Genomic DNA, 22,549 nt, shown 5'->3' with positions numbered 1-22,549 from the left:
AAATTCTCAACAACTTTTGAACAAGGGACTCTACATTTTCATTTTACACTGGGTCTGGCATACTATGTAACCAGTGCTGCACAGACCAAATTCATAACGCCCTCAATCTTCAGTTTCTGATGAGTAGGATGGAAAAGCTGTTGAGTGATTGGCCTGTCTCATTAGGTTACTCTGGAGGTTTAATGTGACAAAGAGCAATTTATGTGAAAATATTTCCGTATCTGTGAAACTTGATCTTGGTTAAGACTCTTTAGTACTGCAAAAGACAGAAAACCCCCCAAAAATGGCCTAAACCAAAAGAAATATTACAGGTTTACGAAAAATAGTCTTGTGGAAGGGAGATTTGATGTAAGCTCCAGTGGAGTAGCAGAGCTGGCTTGTATCAACTCTCCAATCATTAAATTTTGGGGAGTTTTGAAAACCAGACACCATGTTGCTAACAACTTGAAATCAGCCATAGTGAGAATATTTACACCAGGGAAATTGGCAAATGCAACAAATCCTTCCTTCCTTCCTTTCTTTTTTTTTTTTTTCCTTCTTTCAATAACACTGTCAAATATGTATCACCTTACCATTGATGTAGGGGCTTAAAGTATGGTCCTAGCAAAGTGGCTAAGATCACAGATATTGGAGCCAGGTGATTCGGGTTCAAATTCCTGCTCCTTTGTGTATTAACTGTTTGACATTAGACAAGTCTCTTAACATCTTTGTCTCTCAGTTTCCCTAATTATAAAGTCAATAGTATGACAGTATCCACCCCATGGGTTTGTTTAGAAGAATAAATGATTTAGTATTTGTAAAGTGCTTAACACATTGCCTGGTCCGTTGTAAGCTCCACGCAAACATTTGTTCAAACAGTAAACAAAGTATCACCCTTATCAGATTTCTTCTTCCTGACCTCTCAGCATCACTTCCACTGGGTTGGCCCCATTCTCATCCAAGTTTCCCCAAGGTTGTAGCAAAAGGAGTGCAGAGAAAGTAAGAATCATTTTCCCAGAAGTCCCAAGAAAAAGGCTTATAGCATCTTGTTGGCTCTGAATGGAATATACATGCTCCTTACATATCTAATTGCTGTAGCAAGAGGATGCTGATTGGCTTAGACCTCTGTACCTTGTTTACCTAAATGGAAGTTCTCAGCATATGGTTTTCAATGAAGAATATATGCTGGGTAAAAACAAAATCAAACAAAAATATATATCTACTATAAGCTCCTTGCAAATGTAGTTTATTGTTATAATATATGTAGTCCCTGCTCTGCAAATGTGTATGAAAGTAATAAAAATCATGCACTAGAATTCTGAATATTTGCATGAATCTGGAACTGTAGTGACTTCTCTAAACTTCAGTTTCATTATCTACCTTTAGATAATGTTAATAATATCCAATAATTCCATGAGGAATGAATAAACCTAAGCCATAATGCAAGGCAATATAAATACAATATAAAAGAAACACAGGTAAGAATAAACTAGTAAACACCATTTGTTGAATGAAGACCGTATGCAGAAGTCTGTAGGAAAGCGAAATAAAAAGTCATTTGTTGCCAGGTGTGGTGGCTCACGCCTGTAATCCCAGCACTTAGGGAGGCCGAGATGGGCGGATCACCTGAGTTTGAGACCAGCCTGACCAACATGGAGAAACCCCATCTCTACTAAAAATATAAAATTAGCCAGGTGTGGTGGCGTATGCCTGTAATCCCAGCTACTGAGAGGCTGAGGCAGGAGAATAGCTTGAGCCAGGGAGGTGAAGATTGCAGTGAGCCGAGATGGCGCCATTGCACTCTAGCCTGGACAACAAGAGCGAAACTCCATCTCAAAAAAAAAAAAAAAGAAGGAAGAAGTCATTTGTGTCTTATTTTAAATGGCCTTAATTTGTAATCCTTATTGGAAAATTGAGATAAATGTCAAATTTGGCTATAGCAGGGAAAATGTAGAAAAACTATGTCTTAGATAGTCAAACTTTTAATGCTGTCTAAATGCATTCTAAAAATGACTTCTTGTATCAGCAGGGATTGTGGACAAGATGTTTGCTGGTAAACACAGGTAGTTAATTCTATCTTTACCTAAGATGTTGTCAATTCTGATAGTGTTTTCAATCTCTTTGCTGTTGAAAGTCCTTGAGATTTATTTCCCTGCTATTTGCCCCTGGCCAAAAAATATTTATTTTTTTGACATACAGTAATTAATATTAATTTGGAAATCAAGTTTAATTAGAGTTAAAAGAAAGAACATTTGTTCTGGATTTCTGACAATATTTAATGCCACAATTAGTAATAGCTTAATAAGGTATAATAATAAAGTCCAATCTGTCTGTTTGCTTCCTAATGTATTGAAGTCAGATGTTTCAGGGTAATTAGCTGACTATTTGGTAACAGTTTGTCTGGGAAATCAGCAATTGGCCTAAACAAATTTTGATAATTAATCTATCTCTGAGATTAAAGATCCCTTCTTTTGCTGATGGATTAGACTGTTTTACGTCTAATGGAAGGGAAATTCTGAAATAGAAAAAAGGGATGCACAATATAGGAACATTTATTTATGCCAGACATTTTAAACTTAGGATGATGTCCCATTTATGTATTCTAGACTCGCCATGCTTTTGTAGTTCTGCCTGTTAAACAGTTAGCCATATTCCTGTTAGCCTGCAGAGTATGCCTATGAAAATTAGGAAAAGGAGCCACTCTGGGTCTCCGAAGGAGAGAGTTGGGTGGTGGGAAGGGTTGAGCTTCTTCAAAGAATAGGTTGGGGAACCTTTATTAGGTTGCCTTTGCAGTTAATACTAGCCATTTTTAACATTACCCATTTGGATTTTGTTTTTCAAAACAACCATTAATGCTTCCAGTAGACATAAATTAAACCAAACCCTCTTTAAGGGATTATAAGTCACTCAGCCTATCTCCTGCTTTTGCTCAGTGTTTTATGCTAGTGAAAATCAGTAGGCCCTCAATGCTAGAATGAAAAGGACAACTTGAGAGGGGTGTCTTTTTATCCACTCACTATGACAGTCTCCATTTGGGAAAAACATTCTAAATAATCCATCTACTCAACTTTAAAAGGGTATCTCTAGATATGCTGGAACAGATATTAGAATAAATTTGCTATTGATGTAAAATTGCCATTGCCTCTCTCCTGAGTTAATTTTCACTTGCCCACTCTATGGTTTCTGTGTAGTTATTTTTAGGACTTTCTTCCTCTTTTTTTTCTTTTTCCGTATTTATCAGGTTTGATAAGATATAATTTGCATACCATAACTTTCACCCATTTTATGAATACAGTTCAATGATTGTTTAGAATATTTACAGAGTTGTGCAGTGTCACCACAATCTAATTTTAAAACATTCCCAACCTTCCAGAAAGAAACCTTGTACCTATTAGTAGTCTAGGACTTTCTTTGTGGCCACATTCTCACACTTAGGATTTGACTTTCATCTTCTTAAGTGGATTTCTTTTTCCTTTTCTTTCCTCCATATTTATGCAGTACTGAGGAGCTCTTTGTGTATTATTTTGTGAAGCCACAGAAGCTGCTTCTTTCCTCAAGTTGCTTTTTTTTTGTCCTAAGTAGCATAAGTAGGAAAGAGCAGATGGAGCTCCAAAAATTTTGGAAGTAATCAGTGCAATCCAGTGCTAAGGTATTTGCTATCATGTGAAATTGCTGCACTGAATCTATATCAAGAAGAAAAAGCATTCCTGACCTTTACCCTGCCACTAACTCTGATGCGCTGAGTGACAGTATATATCTTTCCTCATATATCTGCTATTGCAAAAATTAAAATGTAAATGCTAGGATTCTGTAAGATTATGTGGATTTAGAACAATCTCTAGACAATGTTAGGTCAATAAAAAACATTTTTGACAGCTTGTGACAGATATAATCTGACTACTGTGTGTTTTAGACTCTTTAAAGGTGACCTGTAATTATTTTCCAGCAAACTAAATATATTTTTATCAGCTAAATGTCCACATTGCAAAGCATTTCTCATCTAAGTGCTTTAAACCTGCCTATAGCTCCCTGCCACATACGTAATTCTTCAAGGTCATAGATTGCTATTAACAGCCCCAACCTAACCTAGATCTCTATCAACATACAAGGTTGTGACCAAGAATGTATCTTGTATTGTCTTTTAATTATGAGCACTATTTTAAAGTGACTCTTATAACTTAAAGTACCAGCACTCAAAATGAGGCAATCTGGAGTAGTAATTGGGGCTGCTGGCTCTAGAGTCAGAGAGACTGGGTTATAATCCCGAGTTACCCATCTATTTTAGTCCACTTTGTGCTGCTGTGACAGAATACCAGAGACTGGTTAATTTGTTATAAAAAAGAAATTTGTTGGCTTTCATTCCTGGAGGATGAACAGTCCAATGTCAAGGTGTTGGCATCTTGTTAAGGACCTTCTTGCTGTGTCATAATGTGACAGAAAGTGAGAGGGTCTGAAGGAGCAAGAACAAGAAGGGGGAACTCACTCTCACTCCTATCATAATGACACTAGTTCACTCATGAGGTGGTGCCCTCATGACTAACTACCTCTTAGAGTTCTCATCTCCCAACACTATCACAAAGGCAAATACATTTTTTGATCTTTTGAGACAGGGTCTTGCTCTGTTGCCCAGGTGGTAGTGCAGTGGTGTGATCTCAGCTCACTGCAACCCCCACCTCCCAGGCTCAAGCAATACCCGCATCTCAGTCTCCTGAGTAGTTGGGACCACAGGCACATGCCACCACGCCCAGCTAATTTTTGTTTTTGTTTTTGTTCTTAAGAGATGGGGTTTCGCCATTTTTCTCAGACTGGTCTCAAACTCCTGAGCTCAAGTGATCCACCCACTTGGCCTCCCAAAGTGCTGGAATTACAGTCATGAGCCACTGTGCCCAGGCTGGCAATTACATTTCAACATGAATTTTGAAGGGGATAAACCTTCAAACCATAGCACTATTTAATTCCTTCTAAAATAATAACAGGTCATTTTAAGAATAAAATGTCCACATAAATCTTTTAGTATATTGTCTAGCATATATTAGTTGATTAATAAACCCCAGCTATTATCATTAAAAATATTGATCTTTAAGCCAAGAGGGGACATAATCAAGTGGCAATTATTCTCAAAATAGCATATGATTCACAAATGTATATGTAAAAAGACAAAGAAGGATTATCATATTCTGTGCCTCACACCTTGGCTTTCTTTTCCATTCTTTAGCTCTGGGAGACTATAGTTTTTTAGGAGCTCCGTTATCCAAAGATTAGCTTGAAATGAGCATACCTGTACGTGTTTTGAGCGTATGTCATTGTGGAGTAATCGGTAACTCTAGTGCATGTTTTAAAAATTATAATAGCAAGTCTTCTTTCGAAGAAAAAGTGTTTAACCCTGACTATAATATATGACAAGATAAGGTGGACCAAGAAAGAAATATGCTTCAAACACTCTATATAAGTACATTGGAGCCTCACAATAAATAAAAATTTGTTTTCTTAAGTGGGAACAAATAAATAGCATAGCATTGCCTTTGAAGACTGCTTTATTTATAGTATAGTGGCAAGATACTACTGAGAGGAAAACAATATAATTAATATACAAATTGAGTTAGGTAGGAGAGGAAAAGCTATGCTGTTTGAATAGCAGAGAAAAAGGAAGAGTTGAAGGGATGTTGATTTTTTTCAATGCTTACAAGTGTGAGTGTTGCGTATGTGGTTTCTCAGCATGTTTTAGTTGATGTATGGAAGGGAAAGAAAAGGTAGAGGAAAAATCTACCTAGTAACATTTTCTGGTTTGTGCAGTTGGAACAATGAAGGTAAGTATATTTCTATAACGGTCTTAATAGAATAAAGCCAGTGTGTGATCAACATGCTCAGAAATAAGGACCCGTATTTGCCACAGAACTATTGCTTTTTATTTGGCACAGGTGGTGGAATCACATAGACCTTTCCGCAGATAGGCCAGCGGATACTCATGAACCTTCCACAGGCTGAGTGATCATAGCAGGGTCTCAGCTTGATCTCAAGAAAACAAAGAACAAAAATAGCACAAACATTGTTCTCAAGAGGCACATAAATAAGGCTCATAGACAGATTAGATTCAGCAGTCTTACTCTGGTAAAAAATTAAAATTCTCATAACAAATCTTTCACTGAATTTTTCCTTCCAAATCTAGGCCCTTTAATCTATTTATCCTCTACAGCTCTTTCTTCGTGCCTGTGGCTGAGTGGGCTTTGATGATGAAAAGAACACAATAAGATTAACTTTTTAATGCTCAAGCAGAATTGGAAGACCAGGAGTTTGCTAAATAGAGCAAAATAGCCTCAACCAGTTGTCACTAATATTCATACGGCCAGATCTGCACGAGCTGGTTGATGCAGAATTCAGTTGACTGAAATTATCTATTAATGGGACTTCTCAGTTCCTGACTATGCCATACAGCAAATCAGCTTTGCTCTATACTAGTAATTTGGTTTTCCTTTCAATTCTGCAAGAAGTGGAAATGCAAACGCAGATCTCATTGGGGGTTTGGAGATGCATATTTCAGGAATTGACTTTCTTTCACTACTCTGGCATTCAAAATTATCTTTGCCATGCTCATGATTGCCCATTTTATTACCACTTTTCAAAACTGTGTCCATGGCACTGCTTCCTTGCCATTTTGCAGCTGGTTTTCTCCTACTACTCAATCTGTGTCTCTTCTCTTCCTACCCACATCCACCTTCCCTATAGCTCTGTAGATTGTGGCAGGATCCCATGCTCTTTTTTGTAGAAATTGAATCAACAGAATTATATTCTGTGAAGAAGATTCTTACTCAAGTTGTGAAGTAAATTAACTGCATTTAGAACTGCCTAGACCAACTGTGTGGAAAACAAAAGCAAAAACACAAAGCAACCACATGAGGACTTGCATTTCTCAAGATGAAAGATAGAAAAGCCTTTTCTTCAAGCCCCAACAAACCATTCATTTTTCCCTTGCCCTCATAAAAGCCTGCATGAGACTGATCTCTCTAAAATGCACCCCATACTCTTCACAAAGCCCTACTCCCCACTCTACCCAGGCTTCTTTGGGTTATGCTACAGGGATGTAGTGGTAGCAAGTTTCCATGAGTCCTCTGTCTGTAGATTCCCACATCTCTCTGGGCCTGAAACAGGGCATCTTTTCCAAGCTTCCGAAACATCACCTCCTACCCCTACCATGACTCTACAAAGATTTGGAATCAAACCATCCTCCTTGTTCAGCTGGGGCATGGAATCCCAGTGGGAACTCTGAGCATTTAAGCCCTCTTTATGCTGGACTGTACACTGGAAATCCCCGGGCAGCCCAGGTAATTGATTTAATTGTTCTGGAGAATGATCAAGGAGCAGGGGTATTTGATAGCTCTCTAGGTGATTCTAATGTGCAGCAATGACTATGACGGTACAAACATAAGGCAGGATTTGCTATCCCAGGGTTGACCTCTCCCTTCTTGATTTCTGATCTGAGGCTTATTGCCTGCACACGTCATTCTGTTCACACTCTGATAGCAGGGACCTTCTTCTTATGTTGACATTTCTCTTGAGATAACTACTGCAGTCAAAAAATAGAATAGGAGACTGTGAAGAATCCAGAGAAAGCAAAGGCTTAAAGAAATCATAGTGAAAATAATAAATATGAGCCAGCCAAACAACCAATTTACTGATACCCTAATCCCAGGTAATTCCTTTGCTGGTGGTAGACTATATTGAAATAGTAGTTGCTGCATATATATGACATATTAGAATATTAAAAATAAACTAGCCTATAATCCCAGCACTTTGGGAGGCCAAAGTGGGAGGCCAAGGTGGGAGGATCATTTGAGGCCAGGAGTTAGAGACCAGCCTGGGCAACATAGCAAAACCCCATCTCTACAAAAGAAAAAATATTTTTTAATTAGCCAAGCATGGTGGCATGTGCTTGTAGTCCCAGCTACTCAGGAGGCTGAGGTGGAAGGATGGCTTGAGCCCAGGAGTTCAAAGCCACAGTAAGCCATGATCACACCACCACACTCCAGCCTGGGAGACAGAGTGAGACGCTGTCTCAAAAAAAATTTTCTAATAAAATAAATGATAGAATGATATAAATTAACTGAAGGAAAATATGTTAAAACATTAAAAGTAAATAAAACAATCAGAACAAAAATAAAGGATTTTTTAAATTTATTAGATTGATACACCAATAATTAATTAAGACTGAAACTTTACTTCATTGTAATGTTTTTTGCAATCTTTCATTAAAAATTTATTTTCATAGGGTGATGCAACCTATACATCTAACGTGTCTTGGGTTTGTATCTTTGATATTTCTGTACCAATAATACTGTTTCATGAAAGACAGGGCTTTATTTAATTATAAAGTGAAAAACCTTATTAAATAATGTAGTAAAACTGCCTATAGTCTTTTAGATCTTAACATAACTAAACCACTGTGTGGACTTTTCCTGGGATTGAAGGTGTGCCCATAAAATATAATCAGACTGTCTTCCGTGTTCTACTAACGTGAATCACATTACATTATAGCCAAACACTGTAACTCTCAACCTCTGCTAGTCCCAAATGAAGCTGATGGTAATTGCTAACTGTCTGCTGCGGCATGATCATAAAGTTTCAGTCACAGTCTTTTTGCAACTTGTAAGAAGCCATTTCAGCTTCTTTCTGCAGAATCTATTGGTATATGAGTTATACTGCTAATGCATAGAGGGATTCACTCCTCCCTCCCCTGTGAGAACATGGTAGGCCATTCCAGTACAACATCATAAAGGGAAACTCATTCCCAATCCACACTGTGAAGACACAGGCAGACATTCTACCTGTGTCTTTTGCAGAACATCTTCTTGGGGAAATGGTGCAGTCTGTATACTGTGTCCATTCAGCTGGGTTCTTTTACTTTGCTGAAAAAAAACTAAGTACACTAATCTTCCTGGTGACTTGGCAGGTGGTTAGAAACGTTGACACATAGAGGGTGCCCTGGCCCTTTTTCTCAGGAAGTCAGGGCCTCGGTGGATAGTGCAGATATCCATTAGTAAGACTGAGTTGCAAGCACAGATCCAATTGCTTTTAAAAAATCATCATTGGTTTCTTTTCTTTCTAAGATTCATTTTACTCATTTTCCAAAATAGGATTTGTAGGAATAGCATTTACCCCAATTATTCAAGTACCAATACCACAAATTTTCTTCTTAATAGTATCATGGGCCTTCTGTTTCTATAAACCTATTTGTTCCTATAGAACCTATTTTCAATTTCATTTAGAAAATAAATGTACACTTACAGATGTATCCTTCACTACCTTAAAGTGAAATAAATTGGGGTTGCTTTGGGGAAAAAGGAGTGCTGCTGTTCTCATCACAAGGCCCTGAGTTGTTGAGGAAGTGGCACCTAGACCCTTTCCCCCAAAGACAAAAGGTCACAGCAAGAGTTTCCTCCATACTTAATTAGGTGATCTCAAAAAGTATTTGATGTTAATAAAGATGTAAAATACAGATCTTTTGACATAATGGACTTTTATATTTTCTTTGATGAGAGGGAGTGCACATCTAGGGAAAGTTGAAATAGAAGAGACATTTTTCTATCGCCCCCTTCTATCTGAAGGCTCGTATTAGCTTAACAATATAAAAACAGATCTTTTTGTATAATTACATAAAATAGAATTCTCAAGTGTTTAGGCAATATATTCTAATATGCTAATTAAATTTACTCTATTTTCAAATTGCTATAATGAAATGGCAAGCCACAAAATTTTAACTTCTTAGATTTTGCTGGTTTGTCAGTATCAAGGAAAGATATAACAACAAAAGAAATCATTCATGTTATAGACTCATTATGCTTGTAGAACTTAGTGAAATCTGCAAAATGCTTTTTCCACATAGTTACTTTTATGAAAATGGGTGCTTTGTGTTAGTACTTGACAGAAGATATTATTAGCTCTTTCTGCTTCTTCTGGGTCTGTATTTCTCAAAATAAACCCATCTTCATGTGTCTTTGAAAATGATTGGATTGAGTCAAGCTTCTCTATTCTTTTTGATGTTCATTTAGTTATTAATTTGCATAATTACAAACAAATTATCATGCTAAAAAAAAACTGGAAGAACACAAGGCTTAAGAAAAGTAAGAGGCATTAAGAAATTCTGTCCTTACAGCCATGCTATTGTAGACATGTGTTAGGGTAACTTCATTTTTGCCTAGCTTCTTCACACATCTTAACGACACAGAATAAGGAATAAGGTTACATCTTCTAGGGGCTTTTTCCTGGACTTGTTCTTTATCCTTCGCTCCTGGGTATCTACTTAGGCATGGAAAGGAGGAAATTGTTCACATCTTCAGGAACGAGTGGAGGCCACTTCATTTCTCACTCTTTGAGAAGGACAGTACACCTTATGTACCTACCACTAGATGGATACCAGATGGGGAGCCAAGAGCTCAGTCAAACTTGCTAACCCTTAGGTGAATATCAGTGCCCTCTAGAGATATTGGTACAGCATTCTGTAGCATTTGAAATTTACTCTTTTTCCTCAGAGTACAAATTACAATAATCTAATAGCAATTCAACATATAGCAGTGTTTAAAAACATTGGGAGAGATTGTTGGAACTTCAATTAAGTCAATACTTTAGGCTGGGGTTCATTTTGTGAATCTTTTACCATAAACACTTTGTATCATCATTCTAACACTGTAAACAAATACCCCCCCATCATAGTTTCTTTTTTGTTGTTGTTTTTGAGATCAAGAAAGAAGTTTTCATTTCTTCCCTGAATTCCTTTTCCTTCCCTTCCTCAAAATGTGGGCCTTTCATTTCTACATAAGGGATTATGATAATAAGAAATAGTACCATCAGGTCTATATGCTAAGTACCTCACAAATGCATGTTGAATGCATCACTTATTGACTTTAGGTGTTAAAAATATTAATTCAAAATATCTTGTTGATGGGATTCTAGTTAGTATACTATATTCACGATATATCTTTGATATTTTAAAAACTTGCATAACATTCTTCCCTAAACCACTTTTACTGGTTAAATTCATTTGAAATCAACATGTAGAATGCTAGCACGGAAGAGCCTTAAAGAAGTTTGACGTTATTCAACTGTAAAGGGCCTTGTACTTTGCTTTTCCTGAGACTTAACAACACTTGATCAAAGCTAGCCCTTCCTGTCTCCTTCAGTGCTCCCTCAGCCTCTGTCCCAGCAGTTTACCAGCAAAGATATTGAGACTGAAATTAGTTATGACTTATTTACATGATTTCTTACTTGAGCCAATAATGAATTTTGGCCATAACCCAACAGTCCTACCACCCCAATCTCTTTTCACTCCCCTAGTTGCTCGTAGATACATTCATTAGTGCAATTACAAATTATTACCTTTTCAGTTTTCCTCATTTTCCTTGTTTTAAAGAAAACACAAGTTACCATTTTTGTCATAATTAATTATTGCCCTGTGATACCATGTTTGTGCAGATAACCTTGCAATGCTTAGATCCAAGCCATATCTGTTTTATTAATTTTCTTCCTTCTTATTTGGATTTTATGTAAGGATTTAAAATGTCATCTCTCCCAGTGAAAAGGACTGATGGCCATAAAGACTCAGAGGGACAGTGAAAGAGGGAGGGAGGTCTGTATAATTCAGTATAACAGCAACTCTTTATGATACCCTTAACAGGAAAACTGCACTGTCTCAAAGTCTTCCTACATGTCCTTGTAACATCTCATGGAACATACGTTACCAAGAAATAAGCCCAAATCAGTTTTTTTAGTAAGATTTGGATAGTGCTTTCTACTATGTTATGTATTGTCAAAAATGAGTGGCACCCCTTTTCTTGTGCTTTTAACTGGTTTCCATTTGGTTAAGAAGATCTCAGTGTTCATAAATAATATTTCTTAAGAAGGCTAATGGACAGTTTTCTTTTTTTTTTTTTTTTACATCAAAACCATTTTCTATTCTACCACCCAATGAGGTAGAACCAGCCACCACTAAGAGAAACTGCAAATACCATATACTCACTCTCCTAGCTTTCCTAATGTCTAGGATCCAGGTGTGCAAACAAGACTATACTGATCACTTCCTTCTCAGGCTTTGCATAAGAGGTTAGTGACATGAGAAGCAGGGACCATAGATAATCAATTTTGGTGATGGCTGGTGGCAGGAGATTACTCCAATTTTAAGAAATTTATAAGTATTTCAGAAGCAACATCCAGTACACACTATTGATAGCATTGTCAGTGAATGTGTCTGGGGCTGGTGGCAGCAACCAGGGTAAGTTTACCAGATGTCTCTGCAACTATATTCTGTACTGTTACTGGATACAAACCCTCCAAGTCTTATTCTCCAGTTTCCTGGAGATTTCTTGAGATACACTCTCCACCCCTGCCACCCAATGCCTCTTCAATAAATTCTCTTTTCTGTTTAAATCAGTCAGACTCCAATTCTTGAAACTGGGAGCTGTGACTGATATAAAGATAAATTATCTACAAATCTTAATGTTTTTTACTGTCAAAATGGGAATCATACAACAGTATCTTTTAGGCAAAGAAGAATCGTGGAAAGAATTGTGTAATAGATTAAATAATTATAAACTGTTCACTAAGTATGAGTTCATGAAAGATGAAGTGTAAATAAATTGGATAGGTGATCACAAGCCTGCTCTCTGGCTATATCTCTACAGAATATTTCCATGTGTCAGGAGCCAGAATGGTTTGGAAGTGTCACAATACATACAGGCTCCTTTTTCCTTCTCTCTTTGAGTAACCCCCTAAATCTACACCTTCTTTGGTGGAGAAAAAAAAAATGTACATATTGGGAGATTTGCTTCTTCTTTAGTTTTTGGACTTAATACAACGAAATTCTCTGGTAAAATTCACTGATGTAGCTGAACTTTAGTTTTACTCAGTCTTTTGGAGGGCCTTGCTTACTACCAAATCCTGAATTACTAGGAAAATGTCTGACACAAGTGTGCAATAAATATTTATTAAGTAAAGATACCAAACACTTTGGTATTTGTAGCACTTGTGAGCCAGGTTATTAAAAATATTCTAACTTATTTCTTCTTCACAACAACCTTCTGAGATAGGCAGATATTATTTGGTTTTTTGACCAAGAAATGGATGCATGGGAGGTCTAAGTAACTTTTCCAAGAAAAGTGAGCAGATATGATACTAACCCAGGAAGGCTGACTCTAGAGGCTGGGCCTTAGATTTATTTACTTTTCTAAGCAGCTGATAATCATTAGACACCCACCATATGTCAGGCACAAAAGATTCAATTATGTATATGACATTATTTTGCACTCAAGGAGCTGACTCTATTAGAGAGACAGATTGAGAACAAATAATTACAAGTGCAATGTGTCCAATTCTATGATAGAAAATATAAATGAGGCTCATTGGAACCCCAGGAAGTTGTGATAAAATTTAGTTCAGGTGAAAGATGGTCAAGAAAGACATCTGATGAGGGAGAATGCTTCAGCTGAAACTTGAAATAATTTTTCATGCATATAGAATACATTCTAGGCAAAGGGACAATTTTTGTAAAAGGTAAAACAGCATGATATATTTGTGAGTGTAGTGAGGAATAATTGAGGCATAAAGCTGGAGATTTTGTCAAAGGCCAGATAATAAACAAAATTTTATGTCATGTTAAAGAATTTTTACTTTCTTCTAAGGCAATCAAGAGCCATTGAAGCAATTTAAACAGGAGAGTAAGATGAATAGATATGTCTTTAACAAAGATTATTCTGGCTGTATAAGATTGATACAAAGCAGGTTAAGGTGAGATGGAAGAAGATAAATTAGGAGACTACTGAAATAGTCCAGATTAAATATATGAGGACTTAAATGGGTCTGAAGTTCTAGGGTAAAGAGGGCACAGACTCAAGGGTCATTTAAATAGCAATAGATAGCTTCGGTAGGACATAGAAATCAGTTGGATATTGGTGAGGAAGGGATGGTAATCAAGAGGTAGGGCTCTGTTTCTCGATTTTCGTTGGTATTAGCATAGGACACGTTACCTCTGTTTTTCTTTTTCTTTAGAATATTTTATTCTTTTTGTAAACTTTTTATCTGTAATTTCACTTCCCTGTAAGACTCTTAAGTTTCAGCCTCTTGTTGGACATTTATGTTTATTTATAGCCTAGTGTCTCTGGTTTTAAGATGCTTTGTGTCTCTGTTGGATTGAAATATTATATACATATATATCTTTAATACACATCTACATAAAACTTCTGAAATGCATTCTTTATTGTGAATTGAATGTCTTTATGTAAGCTGCATTTTTAGTTTGTAAAATAAATATTGTTATTTATGTGACTAATATGTTTGACGACTCAGTTGAGAGTGCATCTTTTATATGTTCTTTTTATGAATCTTCAGCATTTTGGGCCTCTGGAATACAGCTCTATAAATAATACTTTTAGAGCAGGAGCAGACAGTCAGAGTTCTAGCAGCCAAAGCTAGCATTGCTTATTCAGAATCCTCCCTTTTTTGACAGCAAAATTTTGTACTTTTAAACCAATTATTTTCTTTATTAAAAATGATTCTTTGCTCTTTCTAGCTAAATATTACCAAAGCATAATTGTTTTGAGTCAAAGAAGAGTTAAAATTAATGGAATGATAACACTTCTCTCAGAAATTTATGCAATAACTCTGCATAATTCATGCTTTGGTATATATTTGGCATTCTTGTTTCAAGGGAATTTCAAGCTAACTGAGCCTTTTTATATCATTAATTATATATATATATATATATACACATATATTGCATAGATAGAGATATTATCACAGAAGTGTATTAAACAATACTGACAATGCCTAGCCCAAGGCCATTGAGATAGCCAATGTTCATTAACTGTTGTCTGAATAAATAAATGCAAGAGTGAAGCTCTACAAGGTCACTCTTGTTTAAAAATTTAGTGCTTTCAAAGAAAAAAGTCACTACATTAAAATGTTTTGAATGTTTTAACATTATCAGTTTAAGAGCTAATAATCCAACTAGCATACTCCCATAACTTTAGGCAGAGTTACTATTGAATTAAGTAAAACTGGAGCTTTACTTCTGAGTATATTGAGTCACACAAAGAATTAGGACTTGGAATTGCCTTAACTCTTCTTTTCCCTTAATGTTATTTTCCTATTTTTATAAATAAAAAAATGAGGATAAATAATTGTCTTTCAGTGTCATCATAAATATCTCAACATAGTTATTCAATGTCATAGTAATTCTGCCCAGTGCATCCCACTGCAGTTTCTACATGATCCTTGACAACATGTCAAATCCATTAACTCAGTGAATAACAATTCACAAAAAACATAGAAACTAGTTTGTTTAGCATCATGAATATCTTTTTTGTTTTCCTGTGTTGAAAGAATCCTTACCTCTGTGTATGTGTTTGCTCTCTTTATATACAGATTTTTTATTTAGATTCAGGAGGGTACATGTACATGTTTATTACATGAATATATTGCATAATGGTGGGATCTGGGCTTCTAGTGTATTTATTGCTTTCTTGGTACAGACTTCTCCTCGCTCTGATGGTGTCAGCTACCCTTTACAGTATCACAGCACTGCACATATTTTTCCATAGATGTTCTGATCACATCTATGAACATCTGTGAAGAGACTCCTCTTTCTGAGTGCACTTTGTGAAGCGATTGATATATTATTGCTAGTGTCAAAGGGATGACCAACCAAAATGACAACAACAAAAAAATTAGGGTTACGTGGAAGAATTTGGAATCTCAATTTTGAAAGCAGATTAAAAAGTATAAAATTTTCACACTACTAAAAAAAGTGACTACTGTATTTGCCCATGTATTTACTCCTTGACATTTTATTGGATATCTACTGTGTGCCTGGAAGCTAATCATTGGGATTTGAGGATGCATGTGATAGATACAGTTCGGTTAAAGGAGAGGATCATATTAGGAAATGACGACTATCAAATGTGATAGGTAGATAATACAGATGTGTGCTAATATCACAGGAATAGAAAAAGCAAGAATAGTGCCCCCCGTATAGAAGTCAGGAAAGGTTTCAAAAAGAAAGTAATTTTTGAGCTAAGTCTTTAAGAGGGTATGATGAATGTGGAAAAGCCTTTACATAAAGCTCACACCTTAGAGATGTCAAGTTGCATATTGTAATTTTTAAGAGAAAATTAATAAAAATAAAAAGAGAAACCTCAGGGCAAAAGGAAAAAATTCAGTGTTTGAATTTTAATATATCTAAATCCAGACAAACACAATGGTCACCCACAAATTGTTATGCTCATCACTTAAAAGAAAAAATGAACTGATTATTCTTTCAAAGCTTGAATCCACTGACATTTTTGCTCAGATGAACAGCCCGTTTTTGGTATTGTTTATGTCTGTTTGACAAAGATGTAAATAATATTAACATATCATAACTTTTTCTAGTTTTATTAGAAATGAGATTAGTAAAAATGCCGTATTACTGGCATTGAACATGAGCTTCTGTTTTTTCCACTCTAGTGAGACAGTTACCATCTACTATTCTGCCAATCTTTCCCCATGTGTTTTTCTATTGGATATACTTCCAAGAGTCACAATAATAGTGAGTCGCCATAAAAAAAAAGTTTTTTTAAAGCCTGTCCTTTTTCCTTACTCATTGCACTAGAATGAGTTTGCAATTTTATTGGGAAATTTACAATGTCTTTCCCTATAATTATATAAGAATTAAAAGTTGAATAGGCAGGATACGAACTGCTTCCTGTGCAGGAGAAATCTCCTTAGAAGATGTGCATATCAACAATAGATTTTTGTGATATAGTTGGTTATACATAAGCTGACATCAGACTGATGTGAGCTATGCAAACACCATAGTATTGTCTTGCTGTTGTATTGCATTTTCTTTTTTAGATTTCAAAGTTAGAGCATACAGATTATCTCTTTTTCTTTCCTTTAATGCCTCATGAGATGAAAGACCTGAGTTTAAGTGTGATTACGTGATTTTCCCAAGATTACAACATACCTAGTAAAGGAGACAATTAGGACTAATCTCCCATTCCTGACTACTGGTTAATTGACTTGTGAACAAAATAGCATTTGTCCCTTGCAGACTGGTCTATATTTAAATTTAATTTTCAGCAACCGATTTTATGAATTATTGGTGTGAATTTATGCATGGTGACCCGACCAGAGTTGTTTATAACATTTTATTTAATTTGATTTCTGCCTGAGCATTACGATGATCCAGCTTTCTACCTAACCCTATACTCTATAGACACCAACAATTAGAAAGTCAGATTTTAAATCCAAACTAAACTAGTTGCAAAATATGAAACAGTAAATGGTAGAAACAGAAGCTTGGGATATTTTAAGGAATATTTTATGTAAGTTACAGCAACCAGGGGGCAGTAAAATTGATGCATTGATGCTAACATACCAAACTAGTGTGGCAATTGCAGTTCTATTTGGAAATAGCACATCAATGCTGAAGTAGAAACCTACGACTTTAAACAAAATTTATGTACATGTGTACCGTTTATTTTGTGTCATCTCCTACAAGAAAATATATTTACAGATGATAGGCATAGATTGTTTTTACTCAAGTAGATACACATTAACTATAAAGTGTTTGTCCCAGAAAATAACTTTTAAAATATATGTCAAAATTACATTTATTTACAGTTTTTCTATTCCAAATATTTTGCATTTTTCTCAACACAGAGATTTATGTCACTAACTCTACTCTTTCGGATTGGTGGCAGGTATCTGAAACTCAAATTTCCATGGGTACCCGACAAGTTTTGTTGCTTTTTTTTTAAAAGTCATCTTGCTCTTAAGTATTAGCAAATGATAGTGATGGTGGCCAACGAAAAGGTGTATGCCCAACTAAAAGCCAGACTCTGCCATGTTAGAATATGAACACAGTGTTACCATGTCTTCAGAGTTTTTAAAAGCAGAAAGAATTTTTTATTTTTGTAGATGTTACCTAATTCGAAACTTTAAAATCACTGTGTGGGCCAAATAAAGCACATCCCCAGGGCTCAGCGGGCATGTAGACCTCTAGGCGGAGACATGATTCTATAGAAATGATCACGGTGCCCCTTATAGGGACCTCGGTTCTGATCAGGTGCACATTCTCCTTTGCTACTTCACTGTCTGTTTAATTGGTACTTCCTATTTCTCAGTGTGTGCGTGAGAAAGCCATAGAATATTCCCATTATATGCCTAATAGATGGAAAGACTTGTCACAGATGTAAAGAGCTGTCATTAGTGCCCATGCATTTTTTTTATATCTGCAGTTATCAATGATTGTTATTGCTCTCTCCAGCATAATACTATTGGTAGCCTCAAATAAAACTTGATTTCGCAAGGCATCTTTTTATATGGAATTCTGATTCTTTGAACTTGAAGGAATGAATATGGATTATTCATTTTCTATGCTCCTTCTCAAGAAACTAAAGCACTTTGTTCACTGTTCTAACCTCAGTTTTGAGAACATTCCTCGCAAGTAGGTGTTTGAATAGAATTAATGTATCAATGAAAGTTTGCTATCTTATTCATGTATGCATTCCTCACTTATTCGTTATGTAAACTTTTCCTTAGCACAAACTGTGTGTTAAACATGTTATCAGATATCATTTGAAATATGTGGATTATTAACTACGCCTAGGAAGCATTCTGCTTGGAAAAAAAATTACAATGGTCTTCAATTTAATGAGATACAATCTACATTTAAAAGTGTAAGTCCATATTTTGTCTTTGGTTTTTTGTAGGACTGCTAGGAAGGCCTCAACTTTTTTTTCTTAATTCTCCTTCCTAGAAAAGCATAAGATCAGATTTTACTATAACATCTCTAACTACATGACTAACTGCTCCTTGGTTGATGAGATTTTAAACCCTGTATACCAAATACCCTTGAGGGAAAAAGTCTCATACATCTACTGGCATTAATTTTATACTAATTATTAGTTTAAGATATTGGGATTTGCTAGTATAAAGTTTTTTAACTTATAGCAAAAAACGTTTTAGTATACTATTTTAATTAATAATGATAATATACCCTTGCTCACTTGACTATTCTATTCTAAGACAAATTTTTAAAAGTCAAATCTCAAAAATAGTATTTATTATTCATTCGGATATCAAGATAAAAGTGAAGTCCCACCTTCAGGCACATTCAAAAACATGTTATTGTAAAGAGTCATCTGTCTGTATCCTTATTTTTGGATGTTAAGATTTTTAGCAGTATGCTAACTGCTTCATCATATCAATCAATCAATCAATCATATACTCGTGTCAGAATTATAAAAGCAGGACTGGATCACCAAAATTAATAGGAGCTCCAAGTTTGCAATTCATTCAGGTTCAACTGCTCTAACTTAACCAAAATTAAGAGTAGTTCCACATGTGAAGATAGGAGACATAAACTAGCATAATAATTTATATTGGTTACATTTAATGGTTATATTCTTCAACTGAACTCTGGATATGTCATCATACTGGATGGCCAATTTGAAGACTAGTAGGTCTTTTTGTAACATAAAAATGTGGCTTGTAAACAACAAAAAAAATACATATATATTTTTTCAGGCTCATCTTTCTCATACTGGGTAAGACATCATTAACACTTCTGCTTGCTAAGGGTAGCAGGCAGAATAATGGTCTCCAGATATAACTATGTCCCAATCCCCAGAATTTGTGAATACACTAAATTACATGGCAAAGGAGAATTAAGTTGTAGATGGAATTAAGGCTGCCAATTAGATGAGTTTATGACAATGAAATAATATTTGCTTATCTAGGTTGGTCCAAAGTAATCATAAGGGTCCTTAAAAGTGGAAGACAGTATCAGATAGATGGCAGTATGAGAAGTTCTCAGTCTGATAGAGGCAAGGGCTGTTAGCCCAGGAAAGTGGGCAGCCTCTAGAAGCTGCAAAAGGCAAGGGAATCGATTGTCCCCTCCAGCCTGCAGAACAGAATGCATACTTTCTGATACCTGCCAACACCCAGGAAGACTCATTCAGGGCTTCTGACCTATAGAAGTATAAGATCCTAAGATTATGCCGTTTTAAGCCACTAAACTTGTGGTAATCTGTTATAGCAGCCAAGAAAACTAATATACTAAAGAATCTCATTTTTTTTTCAGAAATTTTCACTGAAATTGCACAAATAAAAAAAGTTACAATTTTTACTTTTCTTAAGGCATTGTCTGTCTGTCTGTTTGCTTTCAGGAGGCAATTCATAGCAGCCAGGTTGGCACTTCAAGAAGCGGCCAGGAAATGGCAAGAAATGAACAAGAAGGGTCCAAAGTACAGAAAATTGATGTTCATGGAACAGAAATGGTAATTATTTAGAAAGGCAGTACTTTCAAACAGTTTCCAGGACTGTATGGAAATTATGACTTTGTTGTAAGCGTTTGCATTTATTGTCACTCATGTATCTAGTATCAATACCTATCAGTGTTTCTTTCTCCACTTTCAAGTTGGAATTCTTTTAAAAGTAAAATAGGGCCAGGCGCAGTGGCTTACACCTGTAATCCCAACACTTTGGGATGCCGAGGCAGGCAGATCATGAGGTCAGGTGTTCTAGAGCAGTGTGGCCAACATAGTGAAACCCTGTCTCTACTAAAAATACAAAAAAACTTAGCCAGGTATGCTGGTATGTGCCTGTAATTCCAGCTACTCAGGAGGCTGAGGCAGGAGAATCACGTGAACCCAGGGGGCGGAGGTTGCAGTGAGCCGAGTTCGCGCCATTGCACTCCAGCCCAGGTGACAGTGTGAGACTCCTTCTCAATAAATAAATAAATAAATGTAAAATAGGCACCCTATAAAAGTATGATTGCTCTTTGGATGTCAATTCAAATATATTCTTTTATAAGCGAATCTATCTATTAAAATAAATGATAGCAGTTTAATTAGCATCTCTCAATGGACACCAAAGTCTTGGGTGAAAATCACTGTAAAATGAAGAGTATTATTTGTAGTACTAAAATAAGTGACTTCTTATAAACAATTTATTTTCAAATTATCTTTAAATACAGGTCTCTCATCTTGAAAAGCACACCGAGGAAATAAACCAAGCATCTCAGTTTCATCAATATGTTCAAGAAACAGGTAAGAGTCTGGTATTATTCGTTCCATTACTCCTTTCTCCTATTGATGTGTTTGATTTTGAACGGATGACTTCCAAAGCACAATCCTCCCCTCTGAGTAACTTTAGTAACTATGACTCATGGTTCCAGGGAGAGCTGAGTAGTATTTCTACAAATAATTAGATTTTGCCTGTGGTCATAGGTGCAATAAGTTTCTAAAATAGTTTATTGGCCATCAGTCCTATGATATATCCATTCTAAACCCTAAAGCTAACCACCTCTGAATTCCTTTTTGCCTCAGGGACCTACAGTAAAACTAGATGTTTATCAAGCTCCCTGAGAATAGAGTTGTTATCTAGACTGAATTAATTTTAAAAACAGATTTAAGTACTATTAAGTCCAGCTCTCCAACCTGTAGATATGAGATTAGACTACAGCCAAATTTCTGCAAGTTTGCACAAGACTGGACATAGTTTGTCTTGTCTATAAAAATGGAATGGGTTTTGCTACCCTGAAGAGCTAAAAAAAAACATTTAAGCCAACTGTGACCAAAACTTTACTTGATTACATGACTATATCTTTATTTTGGTTTTGTTGCTTAAGGAAGTAGGTCTTCTGAAATTCCTTTTCTTGTTTTATACATTTTATTATTTTTTCGTGAGCATAAAAGTAGAATATACTTGTAGAAAATTTGGAAAATCCAGAGATAACCAACACTTTTCTTCCTTTTCTTGTTTTATACATTTTATTATTTTTTCCTGAGCGTAAAAGTAGAACATACTTATAGAAAACTTGGAAAATCCAGGGATAACCAACATTTTTCTTCCTGTATTGTCTTACTATAGTTCTTCCTATATTCCTGAATTACATAATGAAATAATGCCATATGTATGCTTGTACATTGAATCTTTTTACTTAATGTACACTGTGAGAAGTTTCCCATAGCATTATAATTTTATCTTTGTTAATTTCTGTAGAGACAGTGTCTGGCTATGTTGCCCAGGCTAGTCTCACACCCTTGGGCTCAAGTAATCTTCGCACCTCAGTCTCCCAAAGTATTGGGATTACAGGCATGAGCCACCATGCCCAGCCATAATTTCTTCTTAAACATAATTTTTAGTAATTACATAGTATCCCTGGTGTGTTTTTCTGTTTGTAGTCATTGATACACCTGAGGATGAAGAGATTCCAAAGGTTTCGACTAAGTTGTTAAAAGAGCAGTTTGAAAAGTCTGCCCAGGAAAAGATCCTTTATTCTGACAAAGAGATGACAACCCCAGCCAAGCAGATTAAGGTAAAGTCATTTCTTTACACAGAAACATATTAAGTGTAAGACCAAGCTTAAATGTATAACATTTTCAAATTATTGAATATTTGAGGTGGCTTTTCAACAAAAAAAATTCTGAACTAGCATTTATTCAGTTCCATAAGGAGAATATTGACCTGCATGCCGAAGGAGGTAGAGTAAAAACTTTTCTCACTAGTGGAAAATAAGGGAAGAAAAAATTATATATGTTCT

At 35.7% G+C, this 22,549-nt stretch overlaps 1 protein-coding gene across 6 annotated transcripts in view; it reads left to right on the top strand.

Moving 5' to 3' along the window:
* Positions 1–22,549, top strand: part of XIRP2 (xin actin binding repeat containing 2) — a 345,116-nt gene that overhangs the window by 305,007 nt on the left and 17,560 nt on the right. For all 6 annotated transcript variants that reach the window (XM_003266198.4, XM_003266201.4, XM_030796828.1 and 3 more), the window contains 3 exons: positions 20,172–20,282; positions 20,981–21,053; positions 22,191–22,324. In XM_003266198.4, the coding sequence (XP_003266246.1) occupies positions 20,172–20,282; positions 20,981–21,053; positions 22,191–22,324 (318 nt within the window). The remainder of the gene's footprint in view (positions 1–20,171; positions 20,283–20,980; positions 21,054–22,190; positions 22,325–22,549) is intronic.

This window comes from Nomascus leucogenys, chromosome 17 (genome assembly GCF_006542625.1).
Source record: "Nomascus leucogenys isolate Asia chromosome 17, Asia_NLE_v1, whole genome shotgun sequence".
NCBI lineage: Eukaryota > Metazoa > Chordata > Mammalia > Primates > Hylobatidae > Nomascus > Nomascus leucogenys.
Note: the sequence above shows the minus strand (reverse complement) of the source record. Positions and strands in the feature narration are given on the sequence as shown.